The sequence below is a fragment of the Dasypus novemcinctus genome, chromosome 2 (assembly GCF_030445035.2).
Source record: "Dasypus novemcinctus isolate mDasNov1 chromosome 2, mDasNov1.1.hap2, whole genome shotgun sequence".
Taxonomy (NCBI): domain Eukaryota; kingdom Metazoa; phylum Chordata; class Mammalia; order Cingulata; family Dasypodidae; genus Dasypus; species Dasypus novemcinctus.
This window is the reverse complement of record NC_080674.1, coordinates 195,361,190-195,379,817: the sequence shown is the minus strand read 5'-3', so window position 1 is coordinate 195,379,817 and position 18,628 is coordinate 195,361,190. Positions and strand designations below refer to the sequence as shown.

Sequence of the window (18,628 nt, the reverse complement as noted above, 5' to 3'; positions counted from 1 at the left end):
CCAGTTTTTAAAGGAAAACTACACGGTCCCTACACTTACTTTTTTAAAAATTCCCTCTGGTAGTAACCTGACCTATTACTTTCAAAGTTTACCTGGAGCCGAATTTTCTCTTCAATCCTCTCCCCTCTCATAGCCCTCTTCGTGTCCTTTTATTCAACTTTCACCTACTTAGGAAACCGTGACTTTTGTGACGCCTGAAACTCTTTCTCTCATTCCGTTTGGGAAAGATAAATGGGTCTAATGGTGCTGTTGACAATGCCTCAGTATTGGTGGCGGGCTTGAGTCCCCGACCTACGGGCTGATTCTTTCGGCCTGTCAAAAAGCACTTGGAAATGCTGTCACTGTAAATATTTGAAGGTGGGTGAGCGGCGGCGGGGGGGGGGGGCGGGGCGATGGTGCTGAAATCTGGACTCTCCTCTACCTTGCTCAGTTCTGGTAAGTCATCTCGTCTTGACTTTCCAAGATGCTGCTTGCAGGAGGAGAAGGAGCGAGGTTGAACTTGCCCTCGCCTCAGGCCTTGGAAGGTAAGCCCAAGGTCCGAGCGGGCCTTCGGATGACAGGTTCTGGGACGCACTTCCCAGCGCCCGAGGTGGTCGCCGCCCCCCGCGTGCCGCGTAGAATCCCTCAGCAGAGAGGAAGAGCTTCGTTTCCGGAGGGTCTCCATTCCGCTCCCCTCCTCACTGAGCACCTGTTCAGGGGCCCGTGCGCCGGCCTCTCCCGGGCAGGGTAGTTTCCCAGCCAAGCCTACGCGGGTCCTGCAAGCCTAGCGAAAGAACGTGCTCTCTCCGCCTTGACTTGGCGAGGACTCGCAGCGCGGGCCCTGGAAGCCAAACTCCACACACTCACATGCACGTTTTCCACTTCCACCCACGGGATGCCAGAGGAGATAAGATTGGTTCAACCTGCAGGGGGTTGGCAACAGGGAAGAGAAACCATTTCTGCTCGCGCCCTGGAAACCTGTGAGCAGGACTTGGGGACTATATGGTCTTCTCTGCTGCCCTCACGTAGGGAATAGCCAGATTTGGACCCCGGGCGCGGACACTCGGGAGCGTGGAACCCCTGAGCTCCAGATGCACAGGTGGGCAAGCCCATGCGCTGGTGAGGAAGTGAGAGAAGACGTGCGTGGTTGGCTCTAGGAGGTGCGTGCCCACAGCTGGAGCTGAGCGTCCCCTCACGGTCCCCGCCGCCGGCGGCAGTCGCTCCAGCCTCTTGCCTGCGGGGCGGGACTCCGGCTGCGCGCGCTTCTCCGGCGGGAAGCTGGGAGCGCCAGCCTTGCAGCTCCGCTAATCTCCAGGGCCGAGAGAGCCGGAACCCTAAGGCTGAACTTCCTAGTTTTCTGTCCCTGTCGCCCGGTCTACTCCGGCGATCGCGGCTCGGGCCTGGGGGCTGTTTTAGGACCCCGCGGTGCTGGGGCTGGGGCTGGGGCTGGCGCAGCCCGGGGAGGGCCGTGGGAGGGTCCGCGGGCCGGGTGCGGGCACCCGCTCCACAGTGAGCGCCAGTCGGCGGCCGAGCTGTGCCTTCAGGTGGGAAGAGCTGAATTCCGGACAGCGCGTCTATTAGCAAAGAATAATAACCAACCCTGGAGCTTGCACCGTCACCCACAGCGACCACCGTCACCCATCACCGGAGAGCGAGCCCCCAAACGAACCGATGGGCCAGCGAAGTCTGTAATGAGGCCGCTTTCGGGGAGTCGACCGCTAGCGGAGCGTCGACGCGGAAATTTTTGGATTTTTCCATCGGTGTCTCTTGAGGCAGCATCATCTTGTCTCCTCTGGGCCATGAATAGCAGTGATGAGAATTCCTAACATATATGGAATTAAGTGCCCAGACCCTATTCGAAGTGCTTTATGTGATTTAAATCATTTAGTCTGTATGCTTGTGAGCTGATAAACCCAAAATAAGAACAAGGCCTAGAGCAACTTTGTGCCTGGGAATTTCCTTCTGTCAGCCTTCATGTTACTCAAATGTGGCCAGTCTCGAAGCCAAACTCAGCATGTAAATGCAATGCCTTCCCCCCAGCGTGGGACATGACACCCGGGGATGAGCCTCCCTGGCAACGAGGGACCACTATCAACTACCAACTGATGATGCAACTGGAAAATGACCTTATACGGAAGGTTCAATGCGGATCAGCAGAATATCCATGTCTACATAAAATACCATGACTTTAAAATGCTGTTTGACCTAAAGTAAGGGGGAAATGGAAAGGAGAAATGAGTTTATATGGCTACGAGTTTCTAAAAAAGAGTCTGGAGGCTGGCAGAGGGTTTGCCCTCATGCACAACTGAGCAGAGTCAGAGAGACAGATAAAGTAGATACAACCCCCAGATATTGGTTCCTTTGAGGGCTAAAGAGACCCATGGGAGTTATGGTCATGGCCGATGGGGTTAACTACCAGGGCAGATGGCCCCTCTTTGGAAATGGTGTTTATGTGTGATGAATCTGGACTCAGATGGGATCTCCCTTCATAAGACTTTCATGCTAATGTGCTGGAGGTGCAGTTAATGTTGGGGTTTAAGATATATTTAGGGGATTTGAATCTCTGGACTGACAATGTGATAGCCAGATCCTGAGCCTCAACAGACTCCAGCACCTACAATCTGATTTATTGGACTTACCACACTCAGCTAAGATGGAGGTGAAGAAGGACAACCACCACACCATGGAGCCTAGAGTGATTACAACTGAAAATGGGAGGATTGCATCCAGCATCCAGGTGGAATCTGAGCCTCCTCTTGACATAAAGGTGCAATGGACACAACCAATCCAGTGTCCACATAGAAGAGGTGGCATTGGATTGGGAAAAGTGGACATAATGGACAAAGGGTATGGGGAAAGGCAGGAAGAGATGAGAGGTGGAGGCGTCTTCGGGACATGGAGCTGCCCTGGATGGTGCTTCAGAGGTAATCACCGGACATTGTAAATCCTCACAGGGCCTACATGATGGAATAGAGGAGAGTATGGGCCATGATGTGAACCAATGTATATGAGGTGCAGAGGTGCCCAAAGATGTACTTACCAAATCCAATGGATGTGTCATGATGATGGGAACGAGTGTTGTTGGGGGGGGGGGGAGAGGGGGGGTGGGGGGGTGGGGTTGAATGGGACCTCACATATATATTTTTAATGTAATATTATTACAAAGTCAATAAAAAATAAAAAAAATTAAAAATAAAAAATAAAAAATAAAAAAAATAAAAATAAAAAAAAAATAAATCATTTAGTCTGCACATTACTTGGACCTGGATGTATATCCTATGGAGCAAGTAATATTATCCCCATTTATAGACTGGGAAAGTGAGACATGGGAGAGGTTAACTGATGTGCCCAAGGTCACACAGCGAGGGCATTTTGAACCCAAGATTTAATAATAAGATTCTTAACTCCCTCACTAAACCTCATTCAGTTCATCTCTATTCAATATTAATTTCATTATCTATCCCAGTGAATACTTATGATAACCTCTGATGTTATCTTGCCCCTCTGTGAGCAAAAGCCTGAAGATGGGCCAAAAGCTTTATACACTGGTCTAGTGGAGATACAGCTACCTGGTTTATATTGCACTGTCCACCTAGGTAAATTCTGCCCAGGCAGTAAAGTAAAGGTGATAGGGCCCATGGATCTGATTCAGGAGTGGGAAGGCTGATGACTGAAGGATTTCTGCAATGGTGAAAGCCAGGTTATGATTGTTCTGTTTGTGGGAGAATGAGATTTCAAATTTTATTTTTTAAAATCATAAAAACTTTTTATTTCTTATGTGTGTATCCAGTAAGGAGACTATCTAGACATAAAGTCTGAGATAGCTTCCAGTAAGCAGGAGAATTTACACTGAATCTCTACAGGTTGGCTTGATTATATGGCATTGTTTATATACAGTAAGTTCATTTCATTAATGCAGGTGATCAAATTAAACTTCCTATGATACACATGGCAGAAAACTTTAAGTGAACAAACATGCTTTTCTATAGCAAACATAATCAAGCAAGTATTACTTCTTACAAGTATCATTAAACAAGCCTTCAGATTATAGGCTATATATTTGAGTGACTGCTTGGAAACACCTTGGTAAAATAGCATGCAGATGACAAATGCTTCCTTGTCCTTTCCTTGGAAGTCTTTATCAGGAGCAGTAATTATGTTTACAAAAGAAGGAGCCAGTATAAGGCTATACTTAAAGCAGAACTTGCTCACCCCTCACCATAATTCCACAATGGCTAAAAATCCTTGGTCAGTCTTTTCTTGTGGCCAGCACATGTAAGTACATCCCAACTTAATCTTAATTACTTCATTAAAATGACATCTACTCTAGGCCTGTGATTTCAGTTTTTAAGTATGTGTGCCACAAGGATAATTCAGTCTTTCATGTATTTCTCAACAAATACCACTTGACTTGTGATCTAGCTCTCTCATAATTAACCAATAAAGTCCACAATATAACTCTTATAAGCAATCCTCCAAACTGCAGTACTCCTCAGAAAGTTCTCATTTTTAATTTCTCACAAAATATAGAGGTGGAGGTGTTGCCCTCTAGCTTTTATTCAATCTCCTCCATTGTAGGCAGGAAGGATGGAGCATCTGAGAAACATGTTTTAACCAGAGCTTATGTTGTGCTGGGCGTTGTGTCTGGTCTGGAGATACACTGAGGAGGAGTAAGGAAGACGATTCTGAGCAAGGATTCAGAAGCATAAAATAGTATGGCTTTTATGAGTAAACTGCAAATGATTTTCTATTGCTGGGCATAACAACATGAAACCTGGATAGGCAGAAGATGATGTATGATTTAAGAAGGACAACAGGTAGAGTAGAAGAAATATGAGCTTCAAAGCAAGGAGTAAATCCAGAGTTAAGCTATGAAGTAGTGAGTGAGGGAGAGGGAAGTGCTGGATCTGCAATGTGTTCAAGAGGTTGAATTGATAGGACTTGGTGATCTACTAGATGTGGGAATGAGGAAGAAGGACTACCCTAAGAGAACACCCAACTTTTCACCTTGGATAACTAGGTAGACAAATGAACTAAGAGAGAAAAAAGAAGAGGAAGACTCTTTCAAAGAGGAGTCTGGGGGATGTGGAGGGGAGCATGGAATGGGGTGCCTAGGGCAACTTGGGACCACCTGAGTTAGGGGTTACTGCTAGAAATCCAGGTCTCCCATGAGGATGTGTATGCAAGAAAACATGGCTGGAATTGATTCTGGTTGGAGGAATTGTTTGGTACTTAGGGCAGGAATAGTCAAGTTTGCTTTCTATTTAATAATTTGCTACTTCCTATAAGAATGGCACCTGAATCCATCTACCATGTCCTTGTTTGAATATAGATGGTTTTTGGCAACTACTGAGAAGTTTGGGGTAGGGCTTTACATGCAGCCAGACTGGACTTGGCATCCTGACACATCACACAATGCCTTTCAGAGAACAGCTATGAATATATCCCTGCCCAACCTTCCCCAAACTGTGTTCTCCCCATGACATGAGTTCTGCAGACCCAGGGAATGGCAATGAGACATGATATATGAGAGACAAAGGAGAAAGAGAAACCAAGGGTCCTCAAATGAAGAGGAATGATGGCAACTGTAAATAGTAAGTGCCTATTATTTAGTATCCTGGTACTGCCTACGTACCAGGATATATGTCACCCTGTTAAAAAAAAAAATTCTTTTCTCCCATATTTGGATCCCAGTTAATTTAGTTACTAAAGTCAAATAAATGCTAAAAAGAGATGTGATGGTGCCTGATCTCAAAGAATTTAGAACACACAGAAGTAGAAGTGTTGATCTCTCTGATCAAGAGTGCAGAAAAGGTACAATGCTGACAAGACCCCAGATGCCCTGACTTCCACCCAAGAAGCCACCTGTTAAAATGTTGCCTCTTCAGATGATGGAATCTTTCCACACTTGACTCAGGATGACCCTAGTGTCCTCAGCAACCATAGCAATGAAACGTTTGTGTTTAAATCTTCTGAAATAGTGGATGACATGGTGACCCAACAGTGGGATGTAGCTAAGAAAGCTGACGAATGCCTGGAATACTGCACAATTCATCCAAGTCAGTTTCCAATCCCCTTTGCTGAAAGCCTGCAGATCCTGGGACTTCATGATGGACTTGTACTCCAAAAAGGCTCTCTCCATTCTCAGTGCCACCTGCTGGAGAGATTCATCATCCACACCGAAGTGCAATAGATAAACTTGCAGACACTCCTCCCAATCATCTGCATTACTGATGCCAAGGGCATCCTGGAAAGTCTGCGTGTCTATTTTCTCCAACAGAAAGTTTACTTTGTCATTAATGATCTTCTCACATGTACGGGACAGATTTTGAAGAGTACCATGGCACCTGATGTGGGAGAGATCCTTTTGCAATGTGTCCCTAAGCTTTGGGAAGTCATACCATGAAGGGTCAAGGTTGGAGACCAGGAATATGGGGGGTTCACACAACTGCTCCTTCTGGAGATTTTCCAGGATATTTTTTCGGATAGTCTGCTGGAGCTGAACTTCCTGGAGAGAACTCATGCTAAGGTCCCTGTCCAGTTTGGTCCAGACAATGTAGAACTTCTTTCCCTTGCCCTCGATGGTCTTGGTGAGGCGCACATGATTCAAACTGAACTGTTCTGATGCAATAATGATGAAGAGGTCATACTGGTGGAACTGAATTTCCTGTAGGTAGTTCTCCAGGCTTTGGTTGGTAGCACCCATGCCAGGCAGGTCCCACAATACCACATTTGGAAAACTGGAAGATGAGTAGGAGGTGGGGATGTGGGTGGTTCTGACCACTCCAGTGGGAGCTGAGGCCTCCTCCTCATGCCCAATGCCCCGCAGTGCATTGATGAAGGTGGACATGCCATTGCCAGAGTCCCCTGTCACAGCAATGTTCACAGGTGTGCAGGATGCTGTCTGCAAAATATTCTTGGCAACAGAGACCACCTCTGGCCACTTCCCTTCTATCCAGGCCTTCTCAATGCTCAAGGTCTCTGCATCAGCAGAAATGTTCCAGTTCGAATGGTATGACACAACAGAGGTGAAAGATGCAGATAATGGAGTATGAGGACTCTTCCATTTCTGTGAGCATGGGGACTTTTCCATGTCTGTGAGCAGTGGGGTGACCTGCAGAAGTAGGAAGAACAGGGGTTAGGGCAGCCAAGCACACAGGGAGTCATGGGAGGCATCTGAATTAGTATCCCAAGCCCAGGGTTTTAGATCCACAACCATGCCGACAGCAAAGACTTCTGAATTTGAAACAATGCAAAGATTTGGGAACCAGCTTGACAGTTTCTCAATAGTTGCCATATGACCCAGAAATTCCACTCTTGGTAAATACCCAAGAAGAATGCAAATGTAAGTCCACAAAAACATGTATGTAAATGTTCATAGCATCATTATCATAATAGACCATGGTGGAAACAACCCAAATGTCCATCAACTGATCAACAGATAAATAAAATGCTGTATATCCATACAACAGAATATCACTTGCCATTATATCCTACAATAATGGATGTACTTTGAAAAATTATGATAAGTGAAAGAAGCCAACCACAAAGGACTACATATTGTGTGATTTCATTTATGTGAAAGGTTCAGAACAGGCAAATCCAGAGACAGAAAGTGGATTAGTGGCTGCCTGGGGCTGGCAATGGGAATGGCAAATGTGTGTTTTCAAGCTAATGAAAAGTTCTAGATTTGATTACGGTGATGGTGACATAACTGTATGAAAATTCTGAAAGCCACTGAATTTTATACTTTAAACAGTGTTGTGAATTATAGCTTAGTGAAGTGGTAAGAGAAAAAAGTAGCAAAAGTGCGCATTCAGGGACATGCACAATCTTGCAGGTTAGGAGCAGAGTCCTTGAGGAATGCTCTACAGCTGCTGTTCCATCAATCAGCACCCAAATCAGGACAGGAGATGCAAGTGGGGTGGAGAAGAATATGAGGTCCATCTCTCAACCATGAGCTAGCTGAGCACCTGTCCCTAATCCAACCCAACTGGATAAACAGGATGCCCATTTGAAATGCACTGCATGCCAGGAGTGTGCTTGTGTTTTTTCTGAGTACCTGAAATTCCACCTTGGCTTTTACTTTCTGAGTTGAGAATAATTTTTTAATATTTTATCAATATTGTAAAAAAAAGTTTTTTTTTTCTCTATATATTTTAATGAAAACTTTAGATAAATTTCACCAGTGACTGCCATACCCAATAAATGCCTAACCTTTATTTCCTTCAACATTTAAGTCACACAAACTTTCCAAATAATTCTCCCATTGATTTTTAAGTTAGTGCTCATATTTGTACATTATTGTGTATTTGTACATTATTGTGTATTGTAACAGTAATATAAGTACTAAAGCTCTTTGAAATATTGTTTCATCTTGTTGGCTGAATCCCTCTAATGAGATTTAAAGTACTTGATGAGGCAGGGTTGGGAAAGAGAATTGGCTAAGACTATCTAGTGAATTCTTCTTCAAGTTGTAGCCTGGTTGATGGCTTTCACAATCACAAAACTTACCAGTGGCTGCTGTGATATGTTCTCTTTAAAACCCTCTATTCTATTCCATTTTCTTGAATAAAAATATTTAAAAGCTTTTTAATTCAGGACAATCTCTTTGGTTATGGAGTTCCCAGGGAGCCCTCACACAGCCCTCTCTGTTCTGAGAGGAGTGACCTGCCAGACACATCTGTGCCTTCTTATGAAGCTTGTAAAGATCCACTCCATACATGGAATTGCCAAGATTTCTATCCTAAAAGACCTAATATCCTATGTATGGGACAAGTGTCACAGTCTCATGGTAGTCCTCTTGCCCTCCACTATACACAATCACCCCATGTTCAAGAAAATTCACTGATCTGCAAAAACAATTTGCCACAATGTGTCCACAATTCTCAAAGTTTTTGTTTATTCGTGAAGAAAAAGAGTTTTACGGATAAGAAACAAGCCCCAAATTACACAGTTGATGAGTGATTTGAACCCAGGAGTATGAGTCCATGTTTATCTGGGTGGGAAAGGAGGATAATCTTGCTTAAGACAGAATCTCCACTCCCATGTGCTGACTGTTGCTGGATGCTCGGGTGTTTCCTCTGGGGACATCTCAGGCCAGCTATGGGCATCACCTGCCATTTCCCCAACCCTGTACGCCCCTTCCCTAATTTGGGGAAAAAATGAAAACCATCACCTTTTGTCACCTCCCACCCCATATTAAAGAAAATTCCCTAATTTAGAATTGTGAGGGAAAAGACCTAAAGGGGATACATCTTTGGAATCAGTTGTAGAAACTTTACACATTAACAGATGGATATGCCTAATGAAATGATCAGAGCGATGCCAGGAGTTCAGAGCGAGGAAAGATAATGGGAAGATAATTAGCCATTGTTAATATACTTCTGGTCCTCCATAGTTTTAAGTAAATATATGATGACCAGGAAGAGACCAGGCTAGTAATATCAACCTATACATTTACCTGATGTTGGTCTGTCTCTGTTCAAAACTGAACTAAGCTTATCAGGCTTGAGACCACAAGGGCAAATTAATACTGAAATTGATTGCATTGACTTTTGCTGGGTTTCCAATAGGCTTGTGATAATGGTTCTATCTTGGAGGAAGAGTGGAGATAGCTTCTCAAAGTTTCTGCTCTCCTTCAAGGTGGTGATTGAACAATTGGTCATTATTTCATCACAAAAATCCAGCTATTCCAGAGGCCCAAAGGAGCCAAGTGTTAGGGACTGTTTCAAAGATAATTCTCTGCTCCAAGGGCAGGCTGGCAGTCCTGTTTAAAACACTATGTGCACCCATGACTGATACAAGTTCATTCATTCTCACACACACTCATGTCCAGTGCACACACATACTCACACATGCTGACACATGTTCATACACCCACATACCCTCACACATGCTTGTGTGCACACACTCACGCACACTGAAACACATGAACACACCTAAAACTATTTGCTTTCAACCACTCTACACTCTGATACCTTCTATTCTATTCTATTCTATGCTATGCTACATTATATTGTTATGATAATTTCATTTCATTCTATCCATCCCTTAACTTTTTAAAAAATGGTGGTCATAAACCACTAAATAGACTTCATGACTTAAGACATGGAGAATGAAGAATGTGATTTAATAGGTTCCCTATACAGAGTTGTATATAGTTCATGCCATGCCTAACTATCCCAAGGCCCAAACACAGGACTCAAGGAGAAGTAAGACCTAGTCTTGGACTACATATAGAGTCTGGGCCATCTGAGACATTCTTGAGTCCAGGGACCAATATGGCTCAAAGTCCCAGGTTTGCCCCTGTTTGATCAGCAGCAGGAAAGGTTGATTTATCCCAGGAAAGCAAGAAATTTTTTCAACATGATCAGTGGAGATAGTATGGGACAGAGAAAGTTATGGGAAGATACTGGAATAGCCTCTCCACCTCATTAACATCATCTAAAAAGATATGATTTGGAGCCATGCAATAGAAACGGTTTCTCCAATGCATACAAGCATTTGTTTTGAGAAGGACAAATGGTCAGGTGGACTTCTTATCCCTGAAAATGCATCCCTACACCTTTATTCCCAGGATGGTCTAGCTGGAGAACTGAAGGACTCAGAATTCCAGGGTATCTCAAACATTGCCTGTGGATGGTTCTGATCTTGAGAGACCATCTCCATGCTGACAAGCAAGAGATTCTGGCTTAGAATCTAACAGAAAATAAGATTCTTTCATCCCAATGCTTTCTCTACATTTGATCCCTGACCAAGACTGTTTTTCTTTCCCTTAACCAAGCTGCCAACCATAGTCTTCATACACCTCCTCTAGCTTCCTCCCACGTCCTGGCTGTCTTGAAACTACTCATGTAGCTGTGGGACTGCAGAGAACAACTAAGACTGCAGGGAAAGAAGGAAAAGAGATAACTTTACATCTTTTTCTAAAATCCAAGTCTAAATATCAGTCTTGCACCCAGCCTTCCTCTCCTCTCTCACCCCAAATTTACACTACTAAGGAACCTGAAAGGCTCCTAAATCAGTGGTCCCTAACTCCCTCCTCCTCTCTCCCAGCCCTTAGAGACACCAAGTGGCCTAATTACACACAAAAAAATTCAGAACCAAACTGTCCTAACTGCCACCTCAGAAAATCACTTGCCTAGCCCTATGATGAACCCTCTTTATTATCTTCCAGAGCTTCTATTCTACCTGCTCCCAGTTTTTAAAAATGTGGCAGTCCTTTGTTTCCACAGGGTTGAGTCCTTCTCTCTCTCCTGCTAAAGCAGTTCCTGAATAAAGTCATCCTTCCTTGTTTAATATTGCCTGGTGAATTTTTTCTTTGACAATCCCACCAGAAATCCACTAATGCCAGGAGCATATAGGTGAGAGGCACAATACTTCCCACACTGGGGGAGCTGGGTAACCAGGGTTTGGAGCTGCAAAAGTTACCGGGTGCTGTCTTGAGTCCCTGAGGAATGTCAGACAAAGGTCCTCCGAATTCTTCACTGAAATGAAATATTGCAGACCACCATCCCCACCCCCCACCCCCCGCCCCAAGCTACCCTGTCCTTGGAGAGGGGTCTTTCTGCCTTTTAATGTCTTCACATTTGCAAGGTTATACAGCAAGTTGCCATTTTAAGAGCCCTCTCACTTACGATTTACTGGAAGCAGATGTTGACCCTAATCAGACAACAGAGGCACCCCTGGGCCGTCACCCCCTTCCTTGGGAAGGGTTTTCTGTACTCCCAGGCAGAAGCAGTTTTCTTCGGGACCGTCCACAGTTAGAATAGAGGCACTATTTGCTCAGGAAAGTCGGACAAGAGCTGTGAAGGGGTTCGGGTTGTCGTAGGAAGAGCAGAGAGAGACGGAGAGAAGAGTCGCTGGAGAAGGAGAGTCTGACCCTTCGGGATTTCCTTCCCCCGCCGCGGAACCTGCAGCGCTGCTCCCGCTTGCTAATCCGCGCTCTCTGCTCTCTCTAGAGAGGTCTCCAGGGGAAGGGACTCCGGGCAAAACAGCTTTCGGTTTCTATTCCTGGAAATCTTTCTAGTTCTCCAAAAGGGGGCGCAGCAGGGTCTCCAACTCTTCCTAGAGGAGAGGGTTTCGGAAGGCATCTGCGGATCCCTTACCCCAGCGCAGACACAGACTTGGGGCCAATCTCCTGAGCTCGGTCTCAGGGCGTCCCGTGAGTGGCCCCTGCCTCTTGGGATGGTGGTGCTGACCCCAAGCAGGTGCTAACACTAAACCTCCAGGAGGTCTGAACCACACAAGCCTGTTGCATGTTCAGTTCACCTGGCCTCTGCCCAGCACTTGTGCCCACCCCAGTGGGCTCCAGAGCGTGAACTGTGCCATCTAGCTACTCTGCCGTGCCTGGAACTCTGTCCCTCTGGTTTCTCCTTCCAGGACCCATTGCCTCTAATCACTTTCTTCTTCTGACCTCAGGCTTCCTCTGATTTTCATGAGATTTTCCCAGTATCCCCCTCACCCTTTTTCTCTCCAAATAAACACTTGAAAGTGACCTAGGTTATGTCCCCATTCTTGGACCACAGAGGTTCAATGGATGTAGGAGTGAATGAAACCTGGCCATGTCAGGTTTTCACCCTGTGGCCCGAGCAATGTCGTGGGTACCAAGAGAAGGCAGGATAAAGTTAAACATCCAGAGCTTGACCTTTAACCACACAGTGGGTCACTAAGCACTGCACTCAGCAGCTGCTGCCTCCCAACTCTTCCCGGACTCCCTGTTGCATCCACAGTGGCTTCTCCCAGCGTCTTGATGCCTAGTTCTATTCTCTGCCTGGGAAGAGCCCTTCATGCATCCTCACCCTCCATTCCATGGCCACAGCCTTGGTAATTTGATGTGGCAGCAACTGAAAACTATACACTAATCCGGTATTGTCTGCAGCCAAGCCATAACACCAGGGTCTTTTCCTAGTGCCCAGGGGTCTCATATTGCCATGTTAAATAGAAAGCTGTCTGAAAGTGGGGACTTGACTGTAGGTAGGTTCCACCATTTGGCATTTCATTTTGCTTTCTTTGGGGTACTTGTGTAACTTGATTCCCCTGCACACCCAATTTGAGAATGGATAGTGCCTCTGCCCCCCTCCTAAGTGGACAGTCTTCACATTTCATGTGGCAGCAGATTGTCTACATTATGCCAAGTGTTGCCCAACACTTGGCTTCACAGGGACAAATGGCAATGGTCTTTTTTTTCTTTCTTGTTTTTAGTAACTATTGGCTTTATTCTTACTTCTACGGTCTCTTGCAGGATTTCTGGAATGTACTGTTTCTATTGCGGACTTTCACCAAGAGGGGTTTCACTGCACCCAAACAAATGAGGTCTCCTTGAGGCCTGTGAGTAAAGAAGCCATCCCTGATGAACAGTACAGTTGAGATTTCAGAAGACTCAGCCCAGCCTCCATCTGACTGTAAAGACATGAGATGCTTCAAGTGTGAATCACAAAAAATAGCCCAGTTGCCTCATAGCAACTGAGAGAAAAGAATAAATTGCTGTAAGCCATATTTTAAAAGCTACCAAACAATTGTAACAAATGTACCTTCTGCATGTAAAATGTTACTGCTCAAATGTGGCCTCTCTCTAAGCCACACTCAGAATATAAATGCACTACCTTCCTCCTGGCATGGGACATGACTCCCAGGAATGAGCCTCCCTGGCACCAAGGGACCAAATAGCAATGCATCTGGAAAAAGACCTTGACCAAAAGGGGGAAATGGTAAATGCAAATGAGTTTTTATGCCTAAGAGATTTCAAAGTGAGTTGGGAGGTCTTTTTAGAGGTTACACTTATGCATGTCTCACCAGGATCTCATTGATGGCCACAGTAAATAATGCCTCAAATAGCTGAACTCCTGAGGACTCTAGAGACATCCAGACATTCTAGGCAAAGCACACAGCTCAGAAGTTTGGTGCCCTGCAAGTGGGCCTTACTTTAGAATTTATGCTCCACAGTGTGATAGAGTTGGATTCATTTGTGGTTTCCCTACACATGACTCTCCTGTCCCTTCTGTTTGAACCTATAGTTACTACTGTACTTGATAGGTGTATGTCCAAGAGACTTAAACCTTTGGTCTGTCCATGTGCCACTTGGATCCTAAATCTCAGCAGAGTTGCAACACTTTCTCTCCAGTTTATTGGACTCACCCAGGACAACTAACAAGGAGATGATGATGGACAATGACCTTCCCAAGTAACAGAGAGTGTCTGCAACTGCAAGCAAGACAATTCCATTCATCTGCCCCATGAGATCTAAGTTTCCTCTCAGTTAGAAATAGAGTGGGGGAGGCTGGCAAGATGGTAGCTGCGTGAGCTTGCCTGGTAGTGTCTCTGCAGGGGGCGGCTGGGCAGCGTTGAAAGCTCTTTAGGACCGCGCTGTTTTGGGGATTTTTGCTGGTTGGAAGGTGTCTGGACGTCAATTCAGTGGGAAGGTAACAGAGAGGATACGTCTATAATATATAAACGGAGATCCCAGCTGGGCGCGGGAAGTTCCCTCCTTGGGTGGGCGGAGCCGCGGTAGCGGGCGCTCTTGCAGCTCCGGAGCCGCGGCGGCCAGGGTTTTTGGTTTTTTTTCCTTTATCTGGAGGCTTTGCGGTGCTGAGAAATTCGCGGATACTGTGCTGGCTGGTGGGGGATTGTTGGGACAAGACTCCTTGGCGGATTGATTTGGGGAGACAGACGGTGTTTTCTTGTGAAGCGGGGGACGTTTTAGTCGCCGGACAGGGGGGAAAGCGCTTCCGTCTGGAGCCCCATCCCCACAGGTCCGGCTGCCGATCTGCAACGGAATTGGATTTTGAGCAATAAGGGGACACAATTGGGAGACTGTTGTAGGGTGCAGTGAGGGAGGAGGACACGTCTGGAAGCTGATTGGGGAATATTTTGCGAAGTTTGGGATTTCGGATCTTAGAGTCTGTTTTCCGCGTTTCCAGCTGAAGCCCACCCCACCCGGTGGGGCTTGGGATCTGGGTCATTGAACGGGCCGTGGTGTAGAGGCGCCCTCAAGTGGCCGTTGCGTGGGAGCACAGGGAGCGAGCTGTCCAAAGGCTGATACCCTGAGGAGTAGGTGAATTTCAGGGATTAGACATTCAATTTAGAATTCGCGGATCTGGCTTCCCCCACGGGGCTGGCACCCAGCTACGGGGATCCCTGAGGGCTGTGTTGCACTGCGGGGCTCCTAAGCTTTCCATGGACCAGATTTGAGGTTCCCAGGTCTGGGTCCCCTGGACTCTGGCGGTCCACACCCCAGACTCACACCTCTTGAGTCTTCAGTGTCTCAGACTTTCCACCCCTGAATCCATCACGCTCTGGGGTCTACCTGGGATCCTTGAGTGCTTTGGACCTTAACGTTTGTGTTTTATCTATATTGGTTCATATTGTTTTGTTTTTATTTTCACTTTATCTTATTTTTTACTCTTTCTGACGCCCTGATTGTTAATATTGCATTATCCCCTAGTCTTTTCTCCTAGCATGTCCCCCAAAGTCCTTTTTTTTTTTTATATACAGTTATTTAGGGGTTTTTTTGGTTGTTGTTTTAGATAGTGTTGCAAATGTGACACGTGTATACCTGTATCACTCTTCCCCCTATCTGTTCCCCACCATTTGCTTATCCTCTTTTTCTTTCTTCCTTTCTTCTTGTCTTTCTTTTTTTCTTTATTATAATTAGTTTTTTTTTTCGGTTTTCTCTTTCCCTCTTGTCCCTCATTTTCCACTTATTTTATTTTAATTCAAGTACACAATAGGTGCTACAGGGAACACCTCACATTTGCTGGGTTTTCCCATCCTCCACTGCCTCATTTCTGTGTGAACTGATTTAGGTTACCTACACTATCCCCCTTCCCCTGCATCTTGATATCCACTATCATCTACTGTCTCTACTATATTCCAACCCCCACCTCCCATTCTTTGATCCACAAAGTGTCTAACTCTTAATTTCTAATACCTTTGCTCTGTTTTCTGTCTGTTATCCACTCTTGAAACTATTACCTTTCTTTTCTTCATGAAAACAATAGCTTTGTAGTTCATACCATATTCGGCCATATTCAGTCATCTACTTCATAAAAGGTACTCTACCTACAGCTATAACTCTGTACAATCTACATGAATCTAACGTCCATCCTCCCAGATCTCATATTCTTGCTTTGTTAACATACATTACTAATACTACTTTACACTTTTCCCTTGCTGACACAATTGCCTTTCCCCAACACTAATACTTTCTTCTAAAGTGAACTTAACCAACAACAAGTAACTTGAATAAGAAGAAAAAAGTGACAAACAGAAGATATAACACCTATGCAAAAATAACAACTAATTAACCTCCAAAAGCAGACAAAGAAGCTAAGGAACTGATTAAATTCGTCAAAATAAAGAGATGACCAGAAAGCAACAAAAATCTACAAACCAAACCAATAATCAGGAAAACATGACTGAATCCAGTCAACAAACCAATAAACACGAAGGGGAGCAAAACTTGGCACAAGCAATGAAAGAACTCAGAACATTTATCACCGACAAATTTGATGCAGTAATGAAAGAGGGTAACAACATGAAGACATCACTTGGAGGGGAAATTGCAGACATACGCAAAAACATAACAGATATGATGGGAATGAACACCACAGTTCAAGAAATCAAAAATACACTTGCAGCAAATATCAGCAGACTAGAAGAGACAGAGCAGAGAATTAGTGATGTGGAAGACAGTACATCAGAAATCAAACAGATAGTAGAAGAGATCAATAAGAAGATAGAAAAAATCCAATTAGGATTTAGGGACCTGAATGACAATGCAAAACACTCAAACATACGTATTATAGGCATTCCAGAAGGTGAAGAGAAGGGAAAGGGGTCAGAAGGAGTGTTGCAGGAAATAATGGCTGAAAACTTCCCAAATCTACTGAAAGAGACAGATGTACATATCCAAGAAGCACAGCGCACTCCACAAGTCATAAACCCCAACAGGCCCACCCCAAGACATATACTTATCAAATTATCCAAAGCTCAAGACAAAGAGAAAATCCTAAAAGCAGCAAGAGAAAAGAAAACCATCACATACAAGGGAAGCTCAATTAGATTAAGTGCTGATTTCTCTTCTGAAACCATGGAGGCAAGAAGACAGTGGTATGATATAGTCAAGGTACTAAAGGAAAAAAACTTCCAACCAAAAATACTCTATCCAGCTAAACTAGCATTCAAACATGAAGGAGAGTTCAAAATATTCACAGACAAACAGAAACTGAAAGAGTATACCAACAAGAAACCTCCCCTTCAAGAAATTCTAAAGGGAGTTCTGCAGGAAGAAAGGAAAAAACAGGAAAGGCAAAGTTGGAGGAGAGTATAAGACCAACAACAACAAAAAAAAAGACAAAAAAATATATACAAACAAAATATGACAAACACAAATCCAATCAAAATATGGCTAACACAAATAATTCCTTGATAGTAATAACACTGAATGTCAACGGATTAAACTCGCCTATCAAAAGATTCAGACTGGGACATTGGATAAGGAAATATGACCCATCCATATGCTGTCTACAAGAGACACATCTTAGACCCAGAGACGCATGGAGATTGAAAGTGAATGGCTGGAAAACAATCATACAAGCTAACAATAACCAAAAAAAGGCAGGAGTAGCTATATTAATATCAGACAAAATAGACTTTAAATGTGAAACAATTGTGAGAGACAAAGAAGGATACTACATTTTAGTGAAAGGGAAAATCTGTCAAGAAGATCGAACAATCATAAATATCTATGCCCCTAACAAGGGTGCCTCTAAATATGTCAGGCAAACGCTGGAAAAACTAAGTGAAAGAATAGATACATCTACACTTATAGTGGGGGATTTTAATACACCACTATCAACTCTGGACAGAACATCTCAAAAGAGAATCACCAAAGAAACAAAACATCTGAATAGTATATTAGAGGAGCTCGATCTAATAGACATATATAGATTGCTACACCCAAACACAGCAGGATATACATTTTTCTCAAGCGCACATGGATCATTCTCCAAGATAGATCATATGCTAGGCCAAAAAGAAAGGCTGAACGAATTCAGAAAGATTGAAATCATACAAAACATTATCTCTGACCACAGTGGAGTCAAGCTGGAGATTTGCAAGGGACAGAAGCCCAGATTTCACACCACGATTTGGAAATTAAACAGCACACTCTTAGAAAAACAGTGGGTCAAAGAGGAAATCTCAAAAGAAATCAATGACTACCTTGAAACAAATGATAATGATAACACAACATACCAAAATTTATGGGATGCAGCAAAAGCAGTACTGAGAGGGAACTTTATAGCCATAAATTCATATATCAAAAAAGAAGAAAGAGCAAAAATTGAAGAACTAACTGCACATTTGAAGGAATTAGGAAAACAACAACAAAGTAGCCCAACAGGAAGAAGAAGGAAGGAAATAACAAAGATAAGAGCAGAACTAAATGAAATAGAAAATAAGAAAGCACTTGAACAGATAAACAAGACCAAGAGCTGGTTTTTTGAGAAGATCAACAAAATTGACAAACCTTTAGCAACACTAACAAAGAAAAAAAGAGAGAAGATGCAAATACACAAAATAAGAAATGAGAAAGGCGATATCACCACTGACCCCACAGAAATAAAGACTATCATAAGAGGATATT

General features: G+C 44.2%; 1 protein-coding gene across 1 annotated transcript; it reads right to left on the bottom strand.

Annotated features, from left to right (window-relative positions):
- Positions 1 to 3,718: 3,718 nt before the first annotated feature.
- LOC101434951 (immunity-related GTPase family M protein 1-like) lies at positions 3,719 to 11,940 on the bottom strand. The gene is made up of 2 exons (XM_004468577.3): positions 11,619 to 11,940; positions 3,719 to 7,093 (listed from the first exon to the last, which is right to left on the bottom strand). Exon 2 carries the CDS (start codon positions 7,070 to 7,072, stop codon positions 5,864 to 5,866), a length of 1,209 nt encoding a protein of 402 aa, XP_004468634.1. The 5' UTR covers positions 7,073 to 7,093; positions 11,619 to 11,940; the 3' UTR covers positions 3,719 to 5,863.
- Positions 11,941 to 18,628: the final 6,688 nt, after the last annotated feature.

Coding starts and splice junctions, on each gene's coding strand:
- LOC101434951 (XM_004468577.3), bottom strand. CDS start 7,072: ATGGAAAAGTCCCCATGCTCACAGAAATGGAAGAGTCCTCATACTCCA.